This window comes from Saccopteryx bilineata, chromosome 2 (genome assembly GCF_036850765.1).
Source record: "Saccopteryx bilineata isolate mSacBil1 chromosome 2, mSacBil1_pri_phased_curated, whole genome shotgun sequence".
Lineage (NCBI taxonomy): Eukaryota > Metazoa > Chordata > Mammalia > Chiroptera > Emballonuridae > Saccopteryx > Saccopteryx bilineata.
The window spans coordinates 23,452,107-23,474,304 of NC_089491.1; the positions used below are offsets into that span (position 1 = coordinate 23,452,107).

Genomic DNA, 22,198 nt, shown 5'->3' on the forward strand with positions numbered 1-22,198 from the left:
GGCAGAAATTCATAACTTTAAAGTCCTAAGATTACCACCCTTTTTGTTTTGATTATACAAGAAATAATCATTGCTAATACACAGGGATCTTGGAATAGCCCACACTGCTCCTTTGCAGGTGAGTCTAATAGCATGACAGACGAAGGAAAGAAATCTATTGTTCACAACAGCTACAAAGATGAAAGCATGTGGGAATATACATAAAGCTAATATAAATGTGTGAGATTTTTATGAAGAAAGCTTTAAAACATTACTGAGGAACACAAACGACTTTAACATAGGAAAAAAGGTACCATGCTTTTGGACAGGAAGAGTTAGCATCATAAAGCTGTTAATTCTGTTGGTCAGTTCTGCCACCAAGAGGAGGGGTTAAACTATAGTACAGGGAAAAAATGGGAGAAGAACGTGTGTGCGTGTACAATCTCTGCAAAGATGTCATCAACTACTGATAACCTGGTTTGTCTCCAAGGAAAGCCAAGGAGTGCCTGAAGGACAGGACTAGGAGAAAAACTTGACACTGTATCAACTTTTGTACTTTGTGAATTATGAACAAATTATTTATTCACTATTACAAATACCATTAAAAAGTAAAAGTCCCTGCCCTTTTGTGTGCCCTTCCCATGGAGAGGGTAATAAAACATGCATGAGATAAACCTCAGGATAGTGTGGGGGGCACCCCTAAGATTGAACACCCCTGGTGTTCTTACCTCTTGAACTTGTCCACATTGAGCCTCCAGCAATGCAGTGATGAAACTTCAGTTTTCCTAACCTGGTCCTGGTTCCCATGGCTTTCTGCTCTCAGGCTTCTACTGTAGTAACCAGTGATTCTCTGTATCTGCCTGTCTGACTCACCGACTTGTGGGCAGTGTTTTCCCCTGACCTCAGTTCTCTGCTAGATCTGTAAGGAATTGGTTCTTTAGTTCATTCACTTTTTTCTTGTTTAGGGCAGAGTGATGACTGCCAAGTGCAACACATGCCAGACCAGAAACCAGAAGTCAAGAGCATGTATTCATAATTTTGATAATATTTTTCCTTTTTTTCTCGGATGGTTGGTGTTTTTAGTTTCTCACTGAAGAAATTGTTGCATAACTCTAAGGTCATGAAAATTTTCACCCATATTTTATTCTGTATATTATAGTTTAAATTTTATGTTAGCTCTGTGATAAAGCACAGAGTAGAGGATTGGGATTGATTGAAAAGGTCCTAGAGAATTTGGGGGGTGATTCTAGTGTTCTTTTGGAGTGGGGACTACGTAAGGTAGGCATCGGTCAAAACTCATGAAATTGTACACTTAAATGTGTGCATCTTATTGTATGTAAATTATACCTCAATAAAGTTAATTTTAAAAAAGAAAAATACAGCCCTGGCCAGGAAGGTCCGTTGGTTAGAGTATTGTTCCGATACACCAAGGTTGCAGGTTTGATCCTCAGTCAGGGCACATACAAGAATCAACCAATGAATGCATAAGTAAGCGGAGCAACAAATCAATGTTTCTCTCTTTTCCTCTCTTTTGCTAAAGGCAATTAAAAAAAAAAGTCCAGTACAAAATATGGGCCACAGACAAGAGTTTGCATGCTACTCAATTGCTAGGGACTGAGCACAGGAGTAAAAGGCCCAACTGCTTTCTAACAGGGCACTGCTGAAATCCAGAATGATGCAGGAGGTGAGGGCACTGGGTGCTCTGGAAGCACCGGGGTGGAAACCAGGGGCTAAAGAGGAAGACAGCACTTGCCAACATGCATCAATTTCAGGTCAAGCCCAGGATGCCATTCCTACCTTGCATGGTCAAGTGATTATCCATTCCTCCATAACCCCAACAGAAAATTGAGATATCATTTCACCAAATACATCTTGAAATGCTTTTAACTTGGGAACCCTGGCCCCACTGGAGGAGGGTGGCAATGCGACACGAGGCTGCACATAGATCAAGGGAAGTCTGTACAAGGGGGTGAACTCCACTGCCATCCCACCATGCAGCTGTCTTCTGCCTACTCCCCAGTCACCAGGCTTATAGCCTCTGCCAGCTGAGATCTTTGTGGAGAAACTGCATTGTTCCTAGAATGATTTGACCATGACATTTAGAGTCCCAAAGGCAAACGCCATTCTGTAAGGTCTGCAAATTGACCTAGAAGCTCTCACATACTCAAGTTTTTAGCACAGAGACCCTGGACTGTGAGTTGGAAATGCTGACCAAGTCAGATTTCGCCTTGTCTCTCTCGGGCGGTAGAAAGTATGCTCTAGCCCTGGCCAGTTGGCTCAGCGGTAGAGCGTCGGCCTAGTGTGTTGAGGACCCGGGTTCGATTCCCGGCCAGGGCACACAGGAGAAGCGCCCATTTGCTTCTCCACCCCTCCGCTGCGCTTTCCCTCTCTGTCTCTCTCTTCCCCTCCCGCAGCCAACGCTCCATTGGAGCAAAGATGGCCCGGGCGCTGGGGATGGCTCTGTGGCCTCTGCCCCAGGCGCTAGAGTGGCTCTGGTCGCAACATGGCGACGCCCAGGATGGGCAGAGCAACGCCCCCTGGTGGGCAGAGCGTCGCCCCTGGTGGGCGTGCCGGGTGGATCCCGGTCGGGTGCATGCGGGAGTCTGTCTGACTGTCTCTCCCTGTTTCCAGCTTCAGAAAAATGGAAAAAAAAAAAATTAATAAAAAAAAAAAAAAGAAAGTATGCTCTATGCATAGGATGAATGGGTGTGGTGATCCAGAAAACAGACTGTGGCAGAAGCAATCTATGTGCTCACAATGATGAAAGGCTGTATGTAGGGTCACATAGGGTCATATGACTGATTTCTGGCCAAGGGAAGAGAGTAGAGGGGATTTCTAAGTCAGAAATCCCAGGCTTTCTTGGTTGCAGCATCCTTAGTACCACAATCATTCTTTTCACAATGCTGCTAATCCAAGAGAAGTCTCTGACAGCTTCATTGCTAAATACAACATACAACGTAACAGTAGCAGTTGGTGCCATGGCCAACAGTTATAGAGGGTGTTTCCCTAAAAACTTAAATATCTTGGGAAGCCCCTAGGAGCACACTAGTGCCCTGGGACAACTTGGCACCCAGTAGAGACCTATGGTTCTAAGCTGTTACTAGACCAAGTCTTTAAAACACTACGTAATGCTGTCTCTGGGGGCTTGGAGGTGGTATGTTCCCAATGGCACAGCTACAAATGTTGAAAAACAAGAAATGCTGGATGGCTGCCTGGGGAGTCAACGTTCACTGAACTAAGCCACTTTGATTTTGAGGGTTCTCTGTGGCTGGCACTGCTTACCCCAATATGGTAGCTATGGAAGGCTATTGAGAACTGGAATTATGGACAGTACCACATTTCAAGATTAAAATAAATAAATAAATAAAGCATAGTAAATATTTTCTCCATTAAACACAACTTTATTGTTTTGGTAGAACTGTAATTCACTTTTAACTGTTGTATCGCATAGGATATTGTTCTTGTGTTGTTATACTTGTACAGGAACGTGCACTATTTCTAGTATTACAGATAAACACTTCACCAATCTAGTCAGTATCAACGGACTGAGCCGGTACAGAGGACTGTTGTCGACGCACTGAAGTAACATCACAGTGTGTTCACTTGGGTATTTTACGTACACAGCACAAGTGAAAGCATACCTATGCAGACAGCACAAGTTATAGCAATACCGATGTAAGTCATAATCACAAACTAGGATACTTACTACTTTAATTATAATTAAATTACTTTCCAGGATAGAAAAATACGGACAAATTTTCAATTTTCAGTGAAGGCATTATTACTGAGGCAGAATTCAGTGCAATACAGAAGCTAGTACTACAACTAGTATGGTAAATAAAAAAAGTGCAAGAGGGTATAAAGCACATTCAATTGTGAACAGCAGCTGCAGTTCACTGCAGGCACAGCAATATGAAAAAGCTATTTGTTGTAGACCAAAGGATTAAAGATACCACACTAGACAGTATTTAAGACAACACCTAATATTTAGTCACTTTTTAGTGATGATCTAGTGAGTTTGATAAGCATACTTTAAAGTCAAAAAAGAATCTAAGAAATTAGTCATGAGAACTAAATTTTCAACCAAAATTTGTATAACTTTTTAACAGGATTTGAACTTGTAAACTTGGCCAGTCATACAATGGTTTGAATTTTTATGTTCACACAAACAAAAAGAATCTTAGATGAAAAGATGATAAAAAGAAATTATTTTAGTTAGGTTGATTTGGTTAGAAATTTATGAGGAAAAGATATTTACAAAACTTGAAAATTTCAATCCTCGAAGTAATTTTGCTCATAGAATATGTTTCTAATAATATCAAAGACCAATTGATTCAAATTTGAAAAACTGCAAGTATTTATTTTCAGCTTTAGATGAGTTGTATAAAACATCGCCTAGTGAAAACTTTGGGTATATTCTGTCTCAAAGAACATCCAAATTTACAAAGAAATGCCAATTCGCTGCCAAAAGATTCACTTAGGACAGATCTTTTTGACAATTTTCCATCTGTCAAAAAAGAATTTCAGCTAGAGATAGAAAAATGTGTTTCCATTGTAAGACTGAAACTCCAGCTACGTGAAGTCAAAAGATCAGGTGTACTAGAATTTCCAAGTGAGAGAAATGATGGTTCCCTCCTTGTTTTGTTCCACTGTCTGATACTGAAAGTGTTTGTGCTCAGTGTTCTGAAGCAGACTCCAAAACAAGTCGTGGATACAGATGCTAACATTCTTCACTATATAAGTGGAAATGCAATAAAATAATAATTGCCAGTTCATGGGACTGTGGAAGATGTTCCTTGGTTATGAAGGAATTTGTATAAAGACTTCCTGTACCAGGAATTCCAATTTATGATATTCTTGAAACAAAAAGAATGACTGCCAAAGAGTCAATAATCAAAGACAAAAAGGGGATTCGTATTTCTCCCTCACGTCACACTGCGTATGAACAAGCTAACATTTGAAGCTCCTTAGAATAGAAAACACTGGTGACCTACTTACTGCAAAAACTTAGTTAAAATAGTAACATTTCATAAAACAAATTTAAAAATGACTTTACAGATTTTTCTAACATCAGTCAATATGCAAATTTTAAATGTAATCCATAGCATTGTGTATACTGGCTGCAAGAAAACCAAGACAAGTGTGAAGAATGGTTTGCTGATATCGATACATTTAGTTTGTTTCCATGTATACAACTTTGCTAAATTTGATGTTAACATGGCCAAGTGATTTTCAACAAGGTTGCAAAGACTATGTGATATGAAGAAATTCAACAAATGGTGTGGAGAAAACTGGATATTCACAGATAAAAGAATTAAGATGAGTCTTATTTTATCTTGCATATAATATCCTGTATATAATAATTAACTCAAAATGGATCAAAGGCTTAAGTGTAGGCACTAAAACTATGAAACTCCTCAATATTAGAAGCACAGGAGAAAAATAGAGCAAAAAGTAGGCAAATGGGACAATATCAAACTTAAAAACTTCTGTGCAGCAAAGGAAACAGTGCTCAGAAAATGAAAAATATTCCAATAGAACCAATGGAATGGGAGAAAATACTTGCAAATCATAAATTTGATAAGGGGCTAATATCTAGAGTAGATTAAAAAAAAAAACAGCTAAAACTAAAAAACTTGATTAAATAACGGCCAAAGGAAATAAATGGGAAATGACTTACTTAGACAATTCCCTTAAGATATACAAATGGTTAATGAGCATATTAAAATAATTTCAACATCACCAGTCACCACAGAAATGCAAATCAAAACCAGATGTTAGAATGGCCGCTACCAAAAAAACAGAAAATAATATGTGTTGCTAGGATGTGAAGAAACCTTGCACACCATTGGAAGGAATGTAAAATGGTGCAGCTGCTATGGTGAACAGGGTTCCTCAAAAAATTCAAGAGAATTATCATACAATTCAGTAATCCCACTTCTGGGTATATGTATCTAAAAGACTGATAATAGATCATGAAGAGATATTTGCACAGCCATGTTCACTGCAGCATTATTCACAACAGCCGAGAGGCAGAAGCAACCTAAGTGTGTACTGATAGATAGAAATGGCTAAAAAAAAAGGGGGGAAAAGGTAGTGTAAACAGAGTGGAATATTACTCAACCTTAAAAAAAAGAAATCCTGTCACACACTACAAGGATGAAACTGTGAAGACACCCAGCCAATTCCACTTCTAGGTACTTACCTAAAAGAACTGAAAGCAGGGACCCAGATAGTCACACACCGTCACAGAAGTGTTATTAATACCCAAAATGGTGGAAGTAACCTAGTTATCTATCAGTATGAATGGATGAACCAAATGCAGTATATACAGACAATGGAATTTTATTCAGTCTTAAGAAGGAATGAAATTCTGACACCATACTACAACATGAGCCTTAAACACATTGTTAAGGGAAACAAGCCAGGCATAAAAGGTCAAATATTGAATGAATCCATTCCTAGGTGGTACCTAAGAGAGTCAAATTCATAAGAAACAGAAAGTAGAATAGGGGTTATCAGAGGCCTGGAGGAGGGAAGAGTGGGGAGATACTGGTAAATGGTTTCAGTTTAGGATGATGGAAAAAGTTTGGGAGATGAATGTGGTGATGACGACCGCACAATAATGCAGCGATGTATTAATGCCAACAAACTGTACACCCAGGAAGGGTCAAAAAGGTCAGTTTCATGTTGTATTTTACCACATTAAAAAAAAAGAACTCTAAAATAAGTAAATAAGAGTAAACTCATTGACAGGAGAAGCCTTGTCTTGAAGCGTTACTTGAAAAAAATTTCTTCAATAGACACTCATTAAAACATTTTTCAAGCAAGGTCATCATTTTAAAGTAAGCATCCTGGAACAAAACTCTTTTCAAGAATTTACAAATTTAATTCTTTCTATAAATTATATCTTCTCAGAAAAAAGAAAACAACCAGGGTTTATATCTTCTTAGGGAAAAAACAACAACAGGGTTTATATCTTTAATGAAAAACAAAACTTAAATCCGGTGGAATGGTTCTCATAAGCCACAGTCCTTTCTGGCTAAATGTCTCTGGTTGGTCTGTTTAGCAATAATTATGCAGATCAATTTATCAAACAGCCTTGGAACTACAGGCTTTGGGGAAGTGAGGGCACAAGGAAAGAACCCAAAACATCCAGAGGTAGCAATGCAAACCTAAACCCACTAAATCACAGGAAATACTGCTCTGTCTTAGCCGAGCATTGAGGATCTCTCCACTTTGGTAAGCTGAGTTTTTAGCTTTGGTCCTCTTTTTAAACACACTGCCTCAAATTTCAACTCAAGGAACTCTGTATCAGTGTGTCAGCGGGGCTCCTCCAGAACCCCCAGACCTGAGACCCAAACCTACCTGACTTACGGTGTTGAGTTCTTCTTCCAGTTAGATGCTATTATTCAGACTCCGCCACTGACATGAGTAAGGAATAACCCACGAATATCTGTATCCTCTATTCCTTTGGGGTCTAACCTCATAACAGAAGACCAAAGTGAAAATTCATTATCCTTTCTACATTCTTTTCCTGAATTTTACTATCAGTGGAGTCTTTTCGATTTTAGAAGATGCATTCTCTACATGGTAGGAGATCAGAATACCAAATTCCTACAGTGGGCAAGTGAGGTTACGTAACTGAGAACTTGGCAAGTAGAAAAAGATTCCTTACAAAAGGTAGCAGCTGCTGCTCCAAACCACCTGCCTATTCCATTGAAACATGGGCTCAGTGGTGTCATCCCTTAGATTTTTCATGAAAAGCCTTTTGTTTGGGGGCGAGGAGAGTATAAAATTTCCTTTTTTTTTTTTTGTTTTAAATAGTGGCAATTAATTCCACATACACACACACAACCTTCCCCAGCAGACCAACTAAAACATGTCTAAGGGCCCAACTTTATAGCTTGTGACCTTTGCCATACAGAATGTTTACACTCAACTACAGGAAGCTGTACTTAGTACAGGCAAAATTTAAAAAAATAAAATTCTATCTTGCAAAAGGCAACCAGTCCAGCATAGCTGTTTCCAGCACCCGTTTCCTCCCATCCCCCGCCCTAATCTATCAATATTTTCCTAGAACTGTAACTCTCACGTCTGAGATGGCGCAGGCGCGGATGAGTTCTAGATTCCCAACCCTTTTAGCCAATGTCCAAAGGGAAAATGGGTTAAGGTGCTTGGTCCAATTAAAAGATTCCCTGAAGGCAAACTTGTTTCAGCTTCATTGACTTGTTCCTGTTCACAGCATTCTAGCAGCAAGTATTCAAGTATTCAAGGCATCCAGTATTCAAAAAGAACTGTCCATTCTTACATAAGCCAGAAGTTCAATATCTCAAATGAGTCACTTTCTACTAGAGAAACTTGAAATTCAACTTATCAAAAATGTTCAACTTATTTCCACGGCTTCATAAAATGAGGTACCAAAAACAAAACAAAAGACAAAACACCCTTAGAAATTATTGGTCCCAACCCTTCGTTCTACCAGTTCAGAAACTGAAATTCAGAAAGGTCAGATGATTGGTCCAAGATTATGTAGCAGATTGGTCAGCAGATCGGGACAGAGCTCCGGTTATCTGACGCCCACCAAGTTCTCTATTGCACTTCATGGTCGTGGAAGGGGAAGCGAGAGGGAAATCTTCTGAAGAGGTTAGAAAGGTAGGTCCTGGGCACCCCTCCCCTGCTTTCTTAAGTTCATATTTGGCTTTTACAATCATTTCACATCTCACGCTATTTTCGCTTTCCACATGACTTCATGTAACAGCCCTAACTACAATCTTCCAGAAGTTGACATCCTTACAAAGAGGGGTGAACGGGAAAGTTTATTTTTTTTCTAACTGCCAACTCACTCAAAGTTGCAGCTACTCATCAATGTGGTGGTAATTTTCTAATAAGGGCCAGTTTTGACTAAAGTCCCCCATCCCTGCCACCTTACTCCAGTCCAAGAGTTACTCTCCAGAGTGAAATCCCCGATGTCTGATGAGGCCTGAATTACTTTTAAACGTCTTGTCACATTCGTTGCACTCATATTCTTTTCTTCCAGTATGAATTTTCAGATGTTCTACCAGGATGGAACTGCGACTAAAGGTGGCCCCACAATAGTCACATTCGTAGGGTTTCTCTCCGGTATGAATCCGACGGTGTTCGTTCAGGGAGGAGCTCTGGCTGAAGGATTTCCCGCATTCCTTGCACTTGTAAGGTTTGACACCAGTATGAATCCTCTGGTGACGACTAAGGAGCGAATGGGTAGGGAAGGCTTTCTCACACTGACTACACTTGTAGGGTTTTTCTCCAGAATGAAGCCTCTGATGATAAATTACAGATGTAAAATGGCTAAAAGTCATCCCACAATCATTACATAAGTACGGCTTTTCTCCGGTGTGAATTCTCTGATGGCGGGTAAGGCATGAATTCTGTCTGAAGGCTTTCCCGCATTCGCCACACTTATAGGGTTTCTCTCCGGTGTGAATCCTCTGATGCTTGGAAAGGGACGAGCTGTGACTGAAGGATTTCCCACAATTGTTACATGTGTAGGGTTTCTCACCAGTATGGATTCGCTGATGTTGAATAAGAGATGAACTGTCACTAAAGGGTCGCCCACATTCTTTACATTTATAGGGTTTTTCTCCCGTATGAATTCTCTGATGCTTAATGAGGTGGGCAGCTAAGGTGAACCCTTTTCCGCAGTCATCGCATTTGAAGGGTTTCTCTCCGCTATGTGTCCTGTGACGTGGTGTGAGGGATGAACTGGCAGTGCAGGCCTTTCTACATTCATTGCACACAAAGGGTTTTTCTCCAGTGTGAATTCTCCGATATTTGGTGTGTGAGGTACTATAACCAAAGGCTTTTCCACATTTGTTACATTTACGGGTTTTTTCTGCAGTCTCTGCTCTCTCGTCTTTTTTTGCAGTGGCCTCCTGACATTCCCTTTTCCGACATTTCTCACATATAGGGAAGGCTCTTCTCTTTTTAAAGGATAAGCTTTGAGTAAAGGATATCCCACAGTTACTGCACTTCTGGGGCTTAGTCCCGAAATATATCTTGTGTGGTTTCTGATGTTCAGAATGCGAGGAACAGTGACCTAAGCCTTTCCTGCCTTCTTTATGTTTCCGTGGCTTTTCTCCAGTGTGGTCTTTCCGGTTCGTAATAAGGTCTGAATGAAAACTGAAGCGTTTCTTGCATTCATTATACCTCTGAGATTTCTTCTTCCTTAAGTAGCCTTTCAGGTGTTTAATTATATCTGAAGTTTCCTTGAAATTACTTCCAAAGGGGCCCTTCTCTGGGTCAAGTTCCTTACCCTTGCTGAATCTTCCATGAGTTTTCTTTTGTGTACCTGCTCCTTGTGAATATTCCTTCTTGCTATGACCTTCCTCTAATCTGCCATAACGTTTTGAAGATTCTCCCATCAAGCCACAATCACCACCCATTAGATACTTTTCTATTATTTTATCTAAGGTCGCTTCATCCATGAGAACATCTTGATTTTGAACAGATTTCTTCAATTCACCTGTAGGTTCACACTCTAAAAGAAATAACAGAATATTTTCTGTTTGCAATAAAGGAAGATGTTGTGTTTGAGACTAAAACAGGAACAGGGACAGTTATGACTCTCAGGACTATGGCTAGGAGAGTTCTCAAAGAGAGTCTTATAAAACAAGGAAGGGAAAAGTGATATAGAGAAAGCAGGTAAACATAGGTGGTAGGAAAAATACTGAGGAAGATGAAAAGTTTATGCTTTACGGTTAGAGATGCATTTCAAATTTCTATAATGGATTCAAACCTATTCTTCCTATACCCACCCATTCCTTTTTCAAATGACAATAACAATAGCGTAAACATTTATTGAATCCTTACCAAATGCCAGGCCAAAGAGCAAACACTATTTGCATTTCACTTAATCTTCACAACTCTATGAAGCAGGCTCTATTATTATCACCCCTGTTTTATCCATGTGACAAACAGGTACATAGAATGTAAGTAGCTTGCCCAAAGTCACACATATTATAAGTGGCAGTGCCAGACTTTTAACCTAGACTGACACTAAAGCCTGGGCTTTTGACCCCTATACTATAGTGCCTCTTCTCAAAGCTGTCAAATAGCATTAAGTTTACAAATGTTCTCAAATCAAAGATATGAAATACCATTTATGCTAGACTTTCAAAGGTTACCACAGTTTGGCCCTATCAACTTTATGGATACTCAAATCAGGCATCCATTACTGTCCCTGAATACACAACAGTATTTTCAATCCTATTCTTTCAGTCTTTACACCTCAGACTCCCTATAGTACAATTCCACGCACTTTCACTATCACAAATATATAAACTTGACAGGGTCTAGGGTTCAAGCCCTACAATCTCCACAGAGCATTCTCCACTACAGTACTGATAATAGCCCTTCCTCGAACTTTGAATTCATTTATTAACTACATCATTCATCCTGGCTGTTAATCATGAGATTATATTGTCACTTCCATAAAGTTGTTTTTTTAAACAGACAACTATAAAATACAAAGTCCTGCCTGACCAGGCGGTGGCGCAGTGGATGGAGCATCGGACTGGGATGCAGAGGACCCAGGTTCGAGACCCTGAGGTTGCCAGCTTGAGCGCGGGCTCATCTGGTTTGAGCAAAAAGCCCACCAGCTTGAACCCAAGTTCGCTGGCTACAGCAAGGGGTTACTTGGTCTGCTGAAGGTCCATGGTCAAGGCACATATGAGAAAGCAATCAATGAACAACTAAGGTGTTGCAACACGCAATGAAAAACTAATGTTTGATGCTTCTCATCTCTCTCTGTTCCTGTCTGTCTATCCCTCTCTCACACTCTCTGTCTCTGTAAAAAAAAAAAATTTTTTTTTAATTTAAAATACAAAGTCCTATTATCCAGAAATGAACTGTTGTCAACAACTGTGCATTTTCTTCTAGAAATTGCTCTATATTTTAGAATGGGAAAACTACATGAAATAGGTAGGATTTTCTTATTCAAAATTCTTTCCCATCTCATTGGTAATTCTTTATAAAGGTGATTTTAATCAGTTCCATAATCATTCTATATGTATATATTAATATACCATGTATTAGTTTATTTATTAAATATTTATTAAATTATTATTTCCTCAAAAGAGTCATAAAAATGAGAATTACTGAACCAAAGGGTAAAATGTTATACTATCACATGATGCACAGTGAGCAGAAGTACCTGAATACTCATCTCTAGTTAAAATTCTTCTTTAGCCTGACCTGTGGTGGTGCAGTGGGTAAAGCATTGACCTGGAACACTGAGGTTGCTGGTTCAAAACCCCTGGGCTTACCCAGTGAAGGCACATATAGAAAGCAGCTACTATGAGTTGATTCTTCCCACTGCCCCCCACTTCTCTCTCTCTAAAAAATAAAAAATAAATTAATTAAAATCTTTAAAAAAAAACCTTGTTTAAATCTTTATGAATATGAGTTATAATAAACATTACTGCTGCTTTAAATAAGTATTATTTCATTGCTGACCAGTGACTGAGAGCATTATTTTCCCATCCATAGCTATTTAAATTTTAATGTCAGTTATTTTTTTTTTAATTTTTTATTTTTCTGAAGTTGGAAACAGGGAGGCAGTCAGACAGACTCCCACATGCGCCCGACCGGGATCCACCCGGCATGCCCACCAGGGGGCGATGCTCTGCCCATCTGGGGCATTGCTCTGTTACAACCAGAGCCATTCTAGCGCCTGAGGCAGAGGCCACAGAGCCATCCTCAGCGCTCGGGCCAACTTTGCTCCAATGGAGCCTTGGCTGCGGGAGGGGAAGAGAGAGACAGAGAGGAAGGAGAGGGGGAGGGGTGGAGAAGCAGATGGGCGCTTCTCCTGTGTGCCCTGGCCGGGAATCGAACCTGGGACTCTTGCACACCAGGACAATGCTCTACCACTGAACCAACAGGCCAGGGCAATGTCAGCTATTTTTAATTTTATCAGCTATCTGCTCAAGTTCTTTGCCCATTTTTCAAACAGACTGTGTTTATTATTTTACTTGAGCTTCTTATAAATTATGGCCGTCGACTGTGCTTTGCCTGTCAAAAACTTTTTTCTCTATTCTATTGTTAATGACTTCCTAAAATGTTGCACATCTAAATAATGCTATTTTTAATTTAAGGGAAAGGTATATATATAAATATATACATACATACACCAATGTTGCTAGATTTTACTCAAAACATTTTTAGAATCCATTTTTGAAATTACTCTTCCAGGAATTATTTGTATAACTATACTGGAAATAGCCAACAGGTTGACTAAAATGGATGGTTAAGATGGAATAACACAGGAATTTATTGTCTTTTTTCATTAAAATAAACGGTATTGATATGTAATTATTTTTAAATGTAAAATTTACATATTTATTATTAAATTTTAACCTAAAGGATAAAGAAAAAGATATAATCTCTCAAAAATAACCACTATTAACATGAATGCTCTTCAGATATTAAAAATCCATATATATCTTTATATGCAGACATATACATGTATATATTCATTTTATTCCTTTAAACAAAAATGGGATAATATTAAACAGCTATACTCTGGATGAATTTGTATTTATCTTTCAAGATTCAATTCAAGGATGGCTCTGTGGCCTCTGCCCCAAGCGCTAGAGTGGCTCTGGTCGCAACATGGCGACGCCCAGGATGGGCAGAGCATCGCCCCCTGATGGGCAGAGCTTCGCCCCTGGTGGGCGTGCCGGGTGGATCCCGGTCGGGCGCATGCGGGAGTCTGTCTGACTGTCTCTCCCTATTTCCAGCTTCAGAAAAATGAAAAGAAAAAAAAAAAAAAAAGAAAAAAAAAAAGATTCAATTCAAATGTGGTTTTTTTATTTTTGTTATTTTGGGGGTTTTTCTTAGTGAGAGGATGGGAAATAGTGCGGCAGACTCCTGCATGTGCCCCGACCAGGCTACACCTGGCAACCTCATCTGGGGTCAATGCTCAGAACTGAGCTATTTTTAACAGCTGAGGCTGCTGCACTCCATAGGAGATATCCTCAGTACCCGAGGCCATGCACAACTGGCTGCAGGAGGGGAAGATGGGAAGAAAGAGGCGGGGAGAAGCAGATGGTCACTTCTCCTGTGTGCCCTAACCAGGAATTGAACCTGGGATGTCTATACGCTGGGCTGACTGGGCTGACGCTCTGTCTACAGAGCCACTGGCCAAGGCTCAATTCAAATGTTAATTAAGCTCTTGCTCCTATATTTTTCATTCCTTTGTTTTTGTTGTTTGTTTGTTTTTTGGTGAGAGGAGGAGAGATAGTGAGGCAGACTCCTGCACATGCCCTGACCTGGATCCACCTGGCAACTTCATCATGGGCCAATGCTTGAGGACTGAGCTATTTTTAGTACCTGAGGCTGACCCACTCCAACAGAGCTGTCCTCAGCACCCAGGGCCAGCTAGAACCAACTGAGCCCCTGGCTGCGGGAGGGAAAGAAGGAGAAAAGATGAGAAGCAGACAGTCACTTCTCCTGTGTCCTGACTGGGAAGTGAACCTGGGACAATCAGAGCCAGGCAGACAGTCTATCCACTGAGCCACTGGCCAGTGCTCTATTGCTTCTTATACATGCCATTATTATAGTATAAATCCCATTATGAACTTTTGTTTTGATATTTGGTATCTATGGTGATAAATGCACCTTTCAGATCTCCTCTGAGGCACTTAATTGACAGCTAACAGCACCAGCTGCTGCTCTATGCATTCCCCATGGCAGTTCCCAGTCAATGACAAGTACAGCAGGGATACTCAGGCAGGCCCATTTCTGTGAGACACAGGACTCTGAGAGGCAACTCTGGCTCGAGGACTCTTTTTTGACCTTGCCAAAGCATTTTTTTCCCAAAAAACTTTCTTTCTTTCTTTCTTTTTTTTTTATACAGAGACAGAGAGAGAATCAGGGAGAGGGATAGATAGGAACAGACAGACAGGAACGAAGAGAGATGAGAAGCATCAATCATCAGTTTTCCATTGTGACACCTTAGTTGTTCATTGATTGGTTTCTCATATGTGCCTTGACCGCGGGCCTTCAGCAGACTGAGTAACCCCTTGCTCCAGCCAGCGACCTTGGGTCCAAGCTAGTGAGCTTTGCTCACACCAGATGAGCCTGTGCTCAAGCTGGCAACCTCGGGGTCTCGAACTTGGGTCCTCCACATCCCAGTCCGACGCTCTATCCACTGTGCCACTGTCCGGTCAGGCCCCCCCAAAACTTTCTTAAACTGCATTTTAGACTAAAACTCTTGCCACCTGCCTGTCCTTCCCTCTCCTTCGCAGGTGTCAGACCTGGGCCATGCTCTGACAGTGCTCCTGGCCTCTTCCAGAGCCCACCCCATTTTCTTTCACTGGAATTTTCCCCATTAAGTCTCCAGCACAGCTGATCATGTCTTGCCATCGACTTCTCAGAGAACCCAAACTAGCAACAGTCTCCCCTGTTAAAGTGAGCATTGCAGGAAGGCAAGGTGTATATTCTAATTATCGCTGCATTTTAATTTTAGCATACGGCCCACCCAACATTTCAAAAGCCCTTCCCAAATGACCTGGCAAGCAACTGTTTTAATGTCCTTCCTTGTCTCCTTTTCTCCAACTCACCTGGTCCAGAGCCTTTTGAGACTTCTGTTTCCAGCAGCCTTGGCATGTCAACCCATGTTAGCTGGGATAGCAAATCTATTTTGGACACTGCAAAGCCTGCTCACAGAGAGAAAAAAAAAATTTAAATGGCTGTTTTCCATAGCACAAAGACAATCAACATTCACACATGGCCTCTGGTCGTCCAGGGAGGAGAAGATGCTGTCAAAGACGGACACCAATACTGAAACTAGAGGAGCAAATGGGGGAAGGTGTGGCTTTGATGACAGTGAATTCATGCTCAACGTTTCCAATTCAATGGAGCAAAGACTCTTTTGTTGGAGAAACCACTGTAGGAAAAGTACATTTTCAGGACCCATTTTTATGGTTAATCATATCAACCCGGCATGCCCAACCAAAACAGTTAATCCTCTGAGTAGTACAAACGTTCATGTACATCCTCATGCCTCCTGACCATCAAGATAACAAAAATTTTTATTTTAAGAATGTGTAAGGCAACATTAAAAAAAGGCAAATGTATGTTCTTCTTGTTTCCATAAATTGGTTATCAAACAAACATGATTTTAAGTTAATAAAATTGGAACTGGAATTAATTTCATTTTTTGGAAAAAAAAAACACAAAACTCACTCCCAGGGGTCCCAGCAAGCATAAAAATAACTCACTACATAAAGGGTTAATACCACTTATCTTTCAATAATAGTGGACCAAAAGATACCCAGGTTAGATGCTAGATTGTGAAGAGGTGTTTTTACCCAGAAATTCTAGGTTCCTAAAGTTCTCCAGTAGCACTTCCTTATATAGCTCCTTTTGAGAAGGTTTCAGCTTCTTCCACTCTCCTCTGGAAAAGTTCACAATTATATCCTTCAATGTCATGGATTCCTAGAACACCAAACACAGTCATTTTGCAATGGGTTATTCCTAAATAGATCCTAAGATTTCAGAGAAGGGGTTAGGATATAAAGTATTAGTTTTCATAGTTTTTAAGTTTCTAAGGATTGCAAAGCAAGCTACCAATACTTGCCCCATTTTTTTTTTTTTTTTTGTATTTTTCTGAAGCTGGAAACGGGGAGGCAGTCAGACAGACTCCTGTATGCGCCCAACCGGGATCCACCCGGCACGCCCACCAGGGGGCAATGCTCTGCCCCTCTGGGGCGTCGCTCTGTCACAACCAGAGCCACTTTAGCGCCTGGGGCAGAGGCCAAGGAGCCATCCCCAGCGCCCGGGCCATCTTTTGCTCCAATGGAGCCTTGGCTGTGGGAGGGGAAGAGAGAGACAGAGAGGAAGGAGACAGGGAGGAGTGGAGAAGCAGATGGGCGCCTCTCCTGTGTGCCCTAGCCAGGAATCAAACCCGGGATTTCCGCACACCAGGCTGACGCTCTACCACTGAGCCAACCCAACCGGCCAGGGCATTTTTTTTTTCTTATCTTAGTGCACTGGCTAGAATATATTCAGAAAATACTCATTAATAGCAGTAAGGCTAAAACATCCTTATCTTTTCACAGGCAATGTAATGACTGCTCTTTATTTCCCAACACTATCCAGGTGGGAATGTTTCCTTCTATCATGTTAGGAAATATAATCCTATTTTCACCTGACTCATTTATCAGAAATAACTATTTAATTTTAACAAATAATTGTTTCTGTTTTTATCAGAGTCAGACTTGTGACAAAATCTCCAAACTGAAATAAAACAGCACGTGAAGAATAACTTTGAAGAATGTTAACAGGAAGCTAGCTGTCTTAATTATTTGGTCTAGTTATTGCCATACCACTCAGTAGGATGTCAGTCAGCATTCACTTAAAAAATAAAAACCAGTGAATGACAGCTCACCCCGGACTCAGTACTTGGAAGGACAGAAACAGTTTTCTCTTCTTCAGGGTTCTCCTCTTGGGAAACAACAGAATCTCGGGCACCTGGACCTAGGAAGGGATGAAAAAACACATCTAGTCTTTCAAATGAATTCCTCAGACAAGAAATTCTTACATGTCTCTGGACAGACAGGTTGTAAAAAACAGAAACAAGCCTTCCCTTACTCTTTAAAACAGAAAGAGCCACAGACAGTGTCCTATTAAAACCCAAGCTTTTCCCCCTGCCCGGCAATATCCTTTCAATTCCTCAGCTCACAAGAAATTGACTTCACTCATTCCATACACCCACCATTTAATGTGTTTAATTTGCGTAATATTTTTAAATATTTATAATATGCATTAAGGTAAAACCACATAGTTTATGTATTGTTTTCTTCGTAGTCTGTAGGAGGTAAATACTATTTCCCCATCTATCTCAGAACTCCTGGTAGAATACAGACTGTCACATGTAAGTATTGGGAGCCATATGGTAAATAATATACAAAAATATAAATATATGGAATATTTGTAGCATATGGAGGGATTTTATAAAAGTTGAACCACATGCTCTCAACCGGCTAGCCATCCTAGAAATCTTTTCATCAGGATTTTACAATGATATAATCATGTGATAACTCATAGTTTACATTTCATACCTACATATATAATGTATAACAGCATAATTATGAAAATGTAAGTCAGATGTTCGCTAAGGCTATGGAGCTGCACTATCCCACAGGATAGTTGCGGACCACATATGGCTATTTAATTAAAAATTCAGTTCCTTATTTGCACTAGCTACATGTCATATGCTTAACTTGAAGTGCAAAACAGTGCAGAATACATTTCCAACATGACAGATATTGGACAGCTCCATTCCAGAAATGTGCTACCGCACACTGGAGCTAGAAGTTAAGGCTTGGCTGGAGCTGGATGATGTGCTTGTGACTCCAAATATTGTCAAATCATTCCTTTCTCTCCTGTGTTCTAAAGACCCCTCTTGCTCAAGGGTGAAGGAAAGAAATTAGTATGTCTTAAGCATCCACCATGTATTGTACCTTACCTTATTTAATCCTCACAACAGAACTATAGAGAAGATGGAATTGCCCTTTTTATATATAAAAATTTAAGATTCTGAGAGGTCAGGCAGCTTGCCCAAGAAAACACAGTGAAAAGCAGGGCCAATTCAAACCCAGTCCCACCTCCAAACCTAGTCTTAGTTTCCTATTCAGTAATAAATTGTTTATTCTCATATGCTCAGGAGATCTCACCCACTTCCTCCCTCTATCTATACATCTCACCTTTCTTTTCTTCAAGCACTTGGGTCAAATCCTCTATTAAGGTCACCACTTCCTCACTATTCTCAGGGTGTTGTGACTTTACCCAAATTCTGATCTCCCCAGGCAAAATGGTCAGGAATTGCTCAAACACCAAAAGCTCTAAAATCTGTTCTTTCGTGTGGATGTCTGGTCTCAGCCACTGAGTGCAGAGCTCCCAGAGATGATTCAGGGCTTTTCTGGGCCCAGCCTCCTCTGAGTAACAAAACCATCTGAACCTCTGTCTGAAAAACTCTGGGTCAGCAGTGTTTTCACTGATGATGGTTTCTTCATCCCCACGTGTGTCCATTCTTAGGACCTTGTTTTGTTCATTTGAGGCCAGAGTCTGAGGCTCGGGGAAGATGGTCGTCATCTTTTTCATGGGTACTATGGCTTGCGATATGCACCACCAGCAGGAATTCAGTCCCCTTTAGACTCTAGGTGAGTATCAGTACAGTCCACCAACAGGCACTAGACACAGCAAAATATCAAGGATTTCAAGGATTCAGTCTATGGTCTTGCAGAAACTGTCAAAATATTAAATAAGTGAAACAAATCATTAGTCCTAAAAACATTGTTCTTGGTTTGGGTGTGTATGTTGTATTTTTTTTTCTTTCAGAGGCCTAAAATAGCTCTGCCCAACTACTATATCAAAATAATTTTCTTTGTAGGGAAAAGCTGAGGAGTTACTTACAGGTAATTAAAGGTAACCTCCAAGAAAACAGTTTCTTCAAATACTCATAAGGAAAACTGAGTAGAAAAGGCTCATGGCTACAAGTATAGTCACAAACCTAATCAACAACTCCTGCCCTCTCTCAGTAAATGGCCACATATTTTCACCAGTTGCTCAACTCAAAAGACTGATTTCACATCTGCCTATCAATTTCTCACATAATAACCCAATCCGGGCAGTTTTATTTCCTAAGAACCTCTTCACTCTATCCTACTGAAACTACCAAAGCATCAGCTTCTCCGAACCACCATCACACTGTAGCCTAAGAATTCCTTCTACTATGCAATTATGATCCCTCCTGAACTGTCTCAAGATAAAATTCAAACGCAGAGGCCATGCATAATAACCTAGCACCCTTGCCCCATGACCTCACCTCTCAAGCTCTAGCTGCCCAATGGGCACAGCAGCCATAACGAACTACCTACTGGTTCCCAGACGCTCTATCCCCTTCCATACTTTGCATTAGCACCATTCCCTCTCCTTGGAATGCTGTCTTCTCTCCTTCCCCAAGCAAACGTATTTCCATTCTTTAAAACTGTCACCTCCTGTGTGAAGCTTTCTCTGACCCCCAAGTGCGCTTCCGCAGAGAGCCTGTCCTGAATGGCATACATTATTTCACTCTACAAATAACTGAACGTCTTCAATGAGATGGGAATGGGGCATTATGGAGGCAGGTGCCCACAATGAGAGGGGATCCTCACCACCACTGAGCACCCAGGAAACGACGATAAAACCGGAGATGTACTACAACGCAACAAGTGCCAGGTCACTCTCCATACATTACTTCATTCTACAAATAACTGAACGTCTTCAATGAGATGGGAACGGGGCACTATGGAGGCAGGTGCCAACAATTACACGGGGCCCTCACCCCCACAGAGCACCCAGGAGACCACGATAAAACCGGAGACGTACGTACTACAACGCAACAAGTGCCAGGTCACTCTCCTCCTATTGCAACTACAGTACCAGTAATTACCCACCTCCCAGCGCAGAACCCGGCACACAGTACGCATGATGTCATTTATTCCTGCCAAATATTAGGTGCTTACCACGCACCTCGCGCCTTGCTGGGTACCGGGGGCTCTGCGGTGACTAAGACACTGTCTCAGTCTCCCGGGAGCGTACAACAGAAGCACCGCGAAAATGTGACGCAGCAGAAAGTTGTTCTCTAATGGGGGACAGGTAGGGATTTGCCTCACGGGGGACGCTGGCAACGTCTGAAGACATTCTGGTTCGCACAGCTGGGGAGGAGGATGCTACTGGTACCCAGCGGGCAGAGCCAGGGATGCTGCTAAACATCCTGCAATACACGGGACAGCCCTCCCCCCCCCAAGCCCACACGCACACGCAGCAAGGAATTTTCCCGCCCCAAATGCAAAAGTACCTAAGTTTCGAGACCCCGGGAGCAGAGAAGGGATGGGAGGAAGCTCAGTCGTTTAGGAGAGTGCCCACCTCGCACAGGAGCTGCGGCATTGGGAGTGTATAGCCAGGTCGGTCGGCGCCCACCGCCCCCAACCCTCCCCAAGTGCTTCCTCGGAGCCGGCCACCTGGCCGTGGCCCCCAAACCAGGGGCCCGAGACAACCACTACCTGCATCAAGACCCGCAGCAACGACCAAAAGTACCGCAATGAGCTTCTAGAAGCTGGTCCTGCAGTAGCTGCGCGCGCAAGCCGGCTGGAGACCACTACTGCGCTTGCGCATAGGTGCAGAACTACGATTCCCGAGTGCGTTTGTCTCGCTTTGCGAAACTCCTGTGCTTTCCATAGGCTCCCTCCCTGGCCTGTTGCGCGCGATCATTGGGAAGCATCTGGTGGGCTCGGCCACAGAATTATTGCTGCGCCAGAGGCTTGAAGGCCCAGAATGTAATGAGGTTTTCAGATCTATGGTGTTACGTTTCCTTGGTAACTCCAAGCCATTCCGTCCCTCTCTCCTCCTTACCTTTCTCTGAAATCGAGGCTAGAAAAACCCACCACAGAAGCATGTTAGTGATGCATTCAACACAAGCCATGATTAATGCTGCAACTTGAATTAAATTATTACTTTTATGACTTTCAACCTGTCATCATAGTGCAAGCCACCATCATGCTTACTCTGTATTATTGCAATAGCGTCTTAATTTCACCCTTCTTCACACTATAGCCAAAGAGATCCTTAGAGAACGTAAAGCCTCTGCTTAAAACCCTGCAAAGGCTTCCCATTTCACTTTAAGTAAAAAGTCATATTTTTACAGAGGCCTGCAAGGCCCATGGAATGTGGCTACCCATGACCTCCCTGACCTCCTTACTCCAGTCACAGTGGCCTTCTGCTCTTCCTCTCCCTCTAACTGCCAGGCACTTCTGGCTAACACCTCCTCTTCCAGGTAGCAGTAGATTTCACTCTGCCACACCTTCCTATCTCCTCATTGAAGTTCTCCCACCACCATATTTATATTAGAACCCCACCCTCCCCACCTCTGCTTCCCCTTCTAACATATCACACAATTGTCTTGTTTACTACTCATTCTTCACTAGAATATCAGTTCCACAAGGATAAGGATTTTTATCTGGTTTGTTCCATAGAAGTACAATCCCCAAGTCTTAGAACAGTGCCTGGCACATAGGAGGTGCTGAATAGATACCTGTTGACTATCTGAATGGAGACTTATATGAATTACTAGGGGCATAGCAAAAATAGATAGATAGATAGATAGATAGATAGATAGATAGATAGATAGATAATA

The 22,198-nt window shown here is 41.5% G+C and overlaps 1 protein-coding gene across 1 annotated transcript; it reads right to left on the reverse strand.

Moving 5' to 3' along the window:
• Window positions 1–3,376: 3,376 nt before the first annotated feature.
• On the reverse strand, window positions 3,377–21,153 carry ZNF483 (zinc finger protein 483). Its single transcript, XM_066256529.1, has 6 exons — window positions 21,069–21,153; window positions 18,729–19,270; window positions 17,411–17,499; window positions 16,332–16,458; window positions 15,582–15,677; window positions 3,377–10,498 (listed from the first exon to the last, which is right to left on the reverse strand). Exons 2-6 carry the CDS (start codon window positions 19,123–19,125, stop codon window positions 8,925–8,927), a joined length of 2,283 nt encoding a protein of 760 aa, XP_066112626.1. The 5' UTR covers window positions 19,126–19,270; window positions 21,069–21,153; the 3' UTR covers window positions 3,377–8,924.
• Window positions 21,154–22,198: the final 1,045 nt, after the last annotated feature.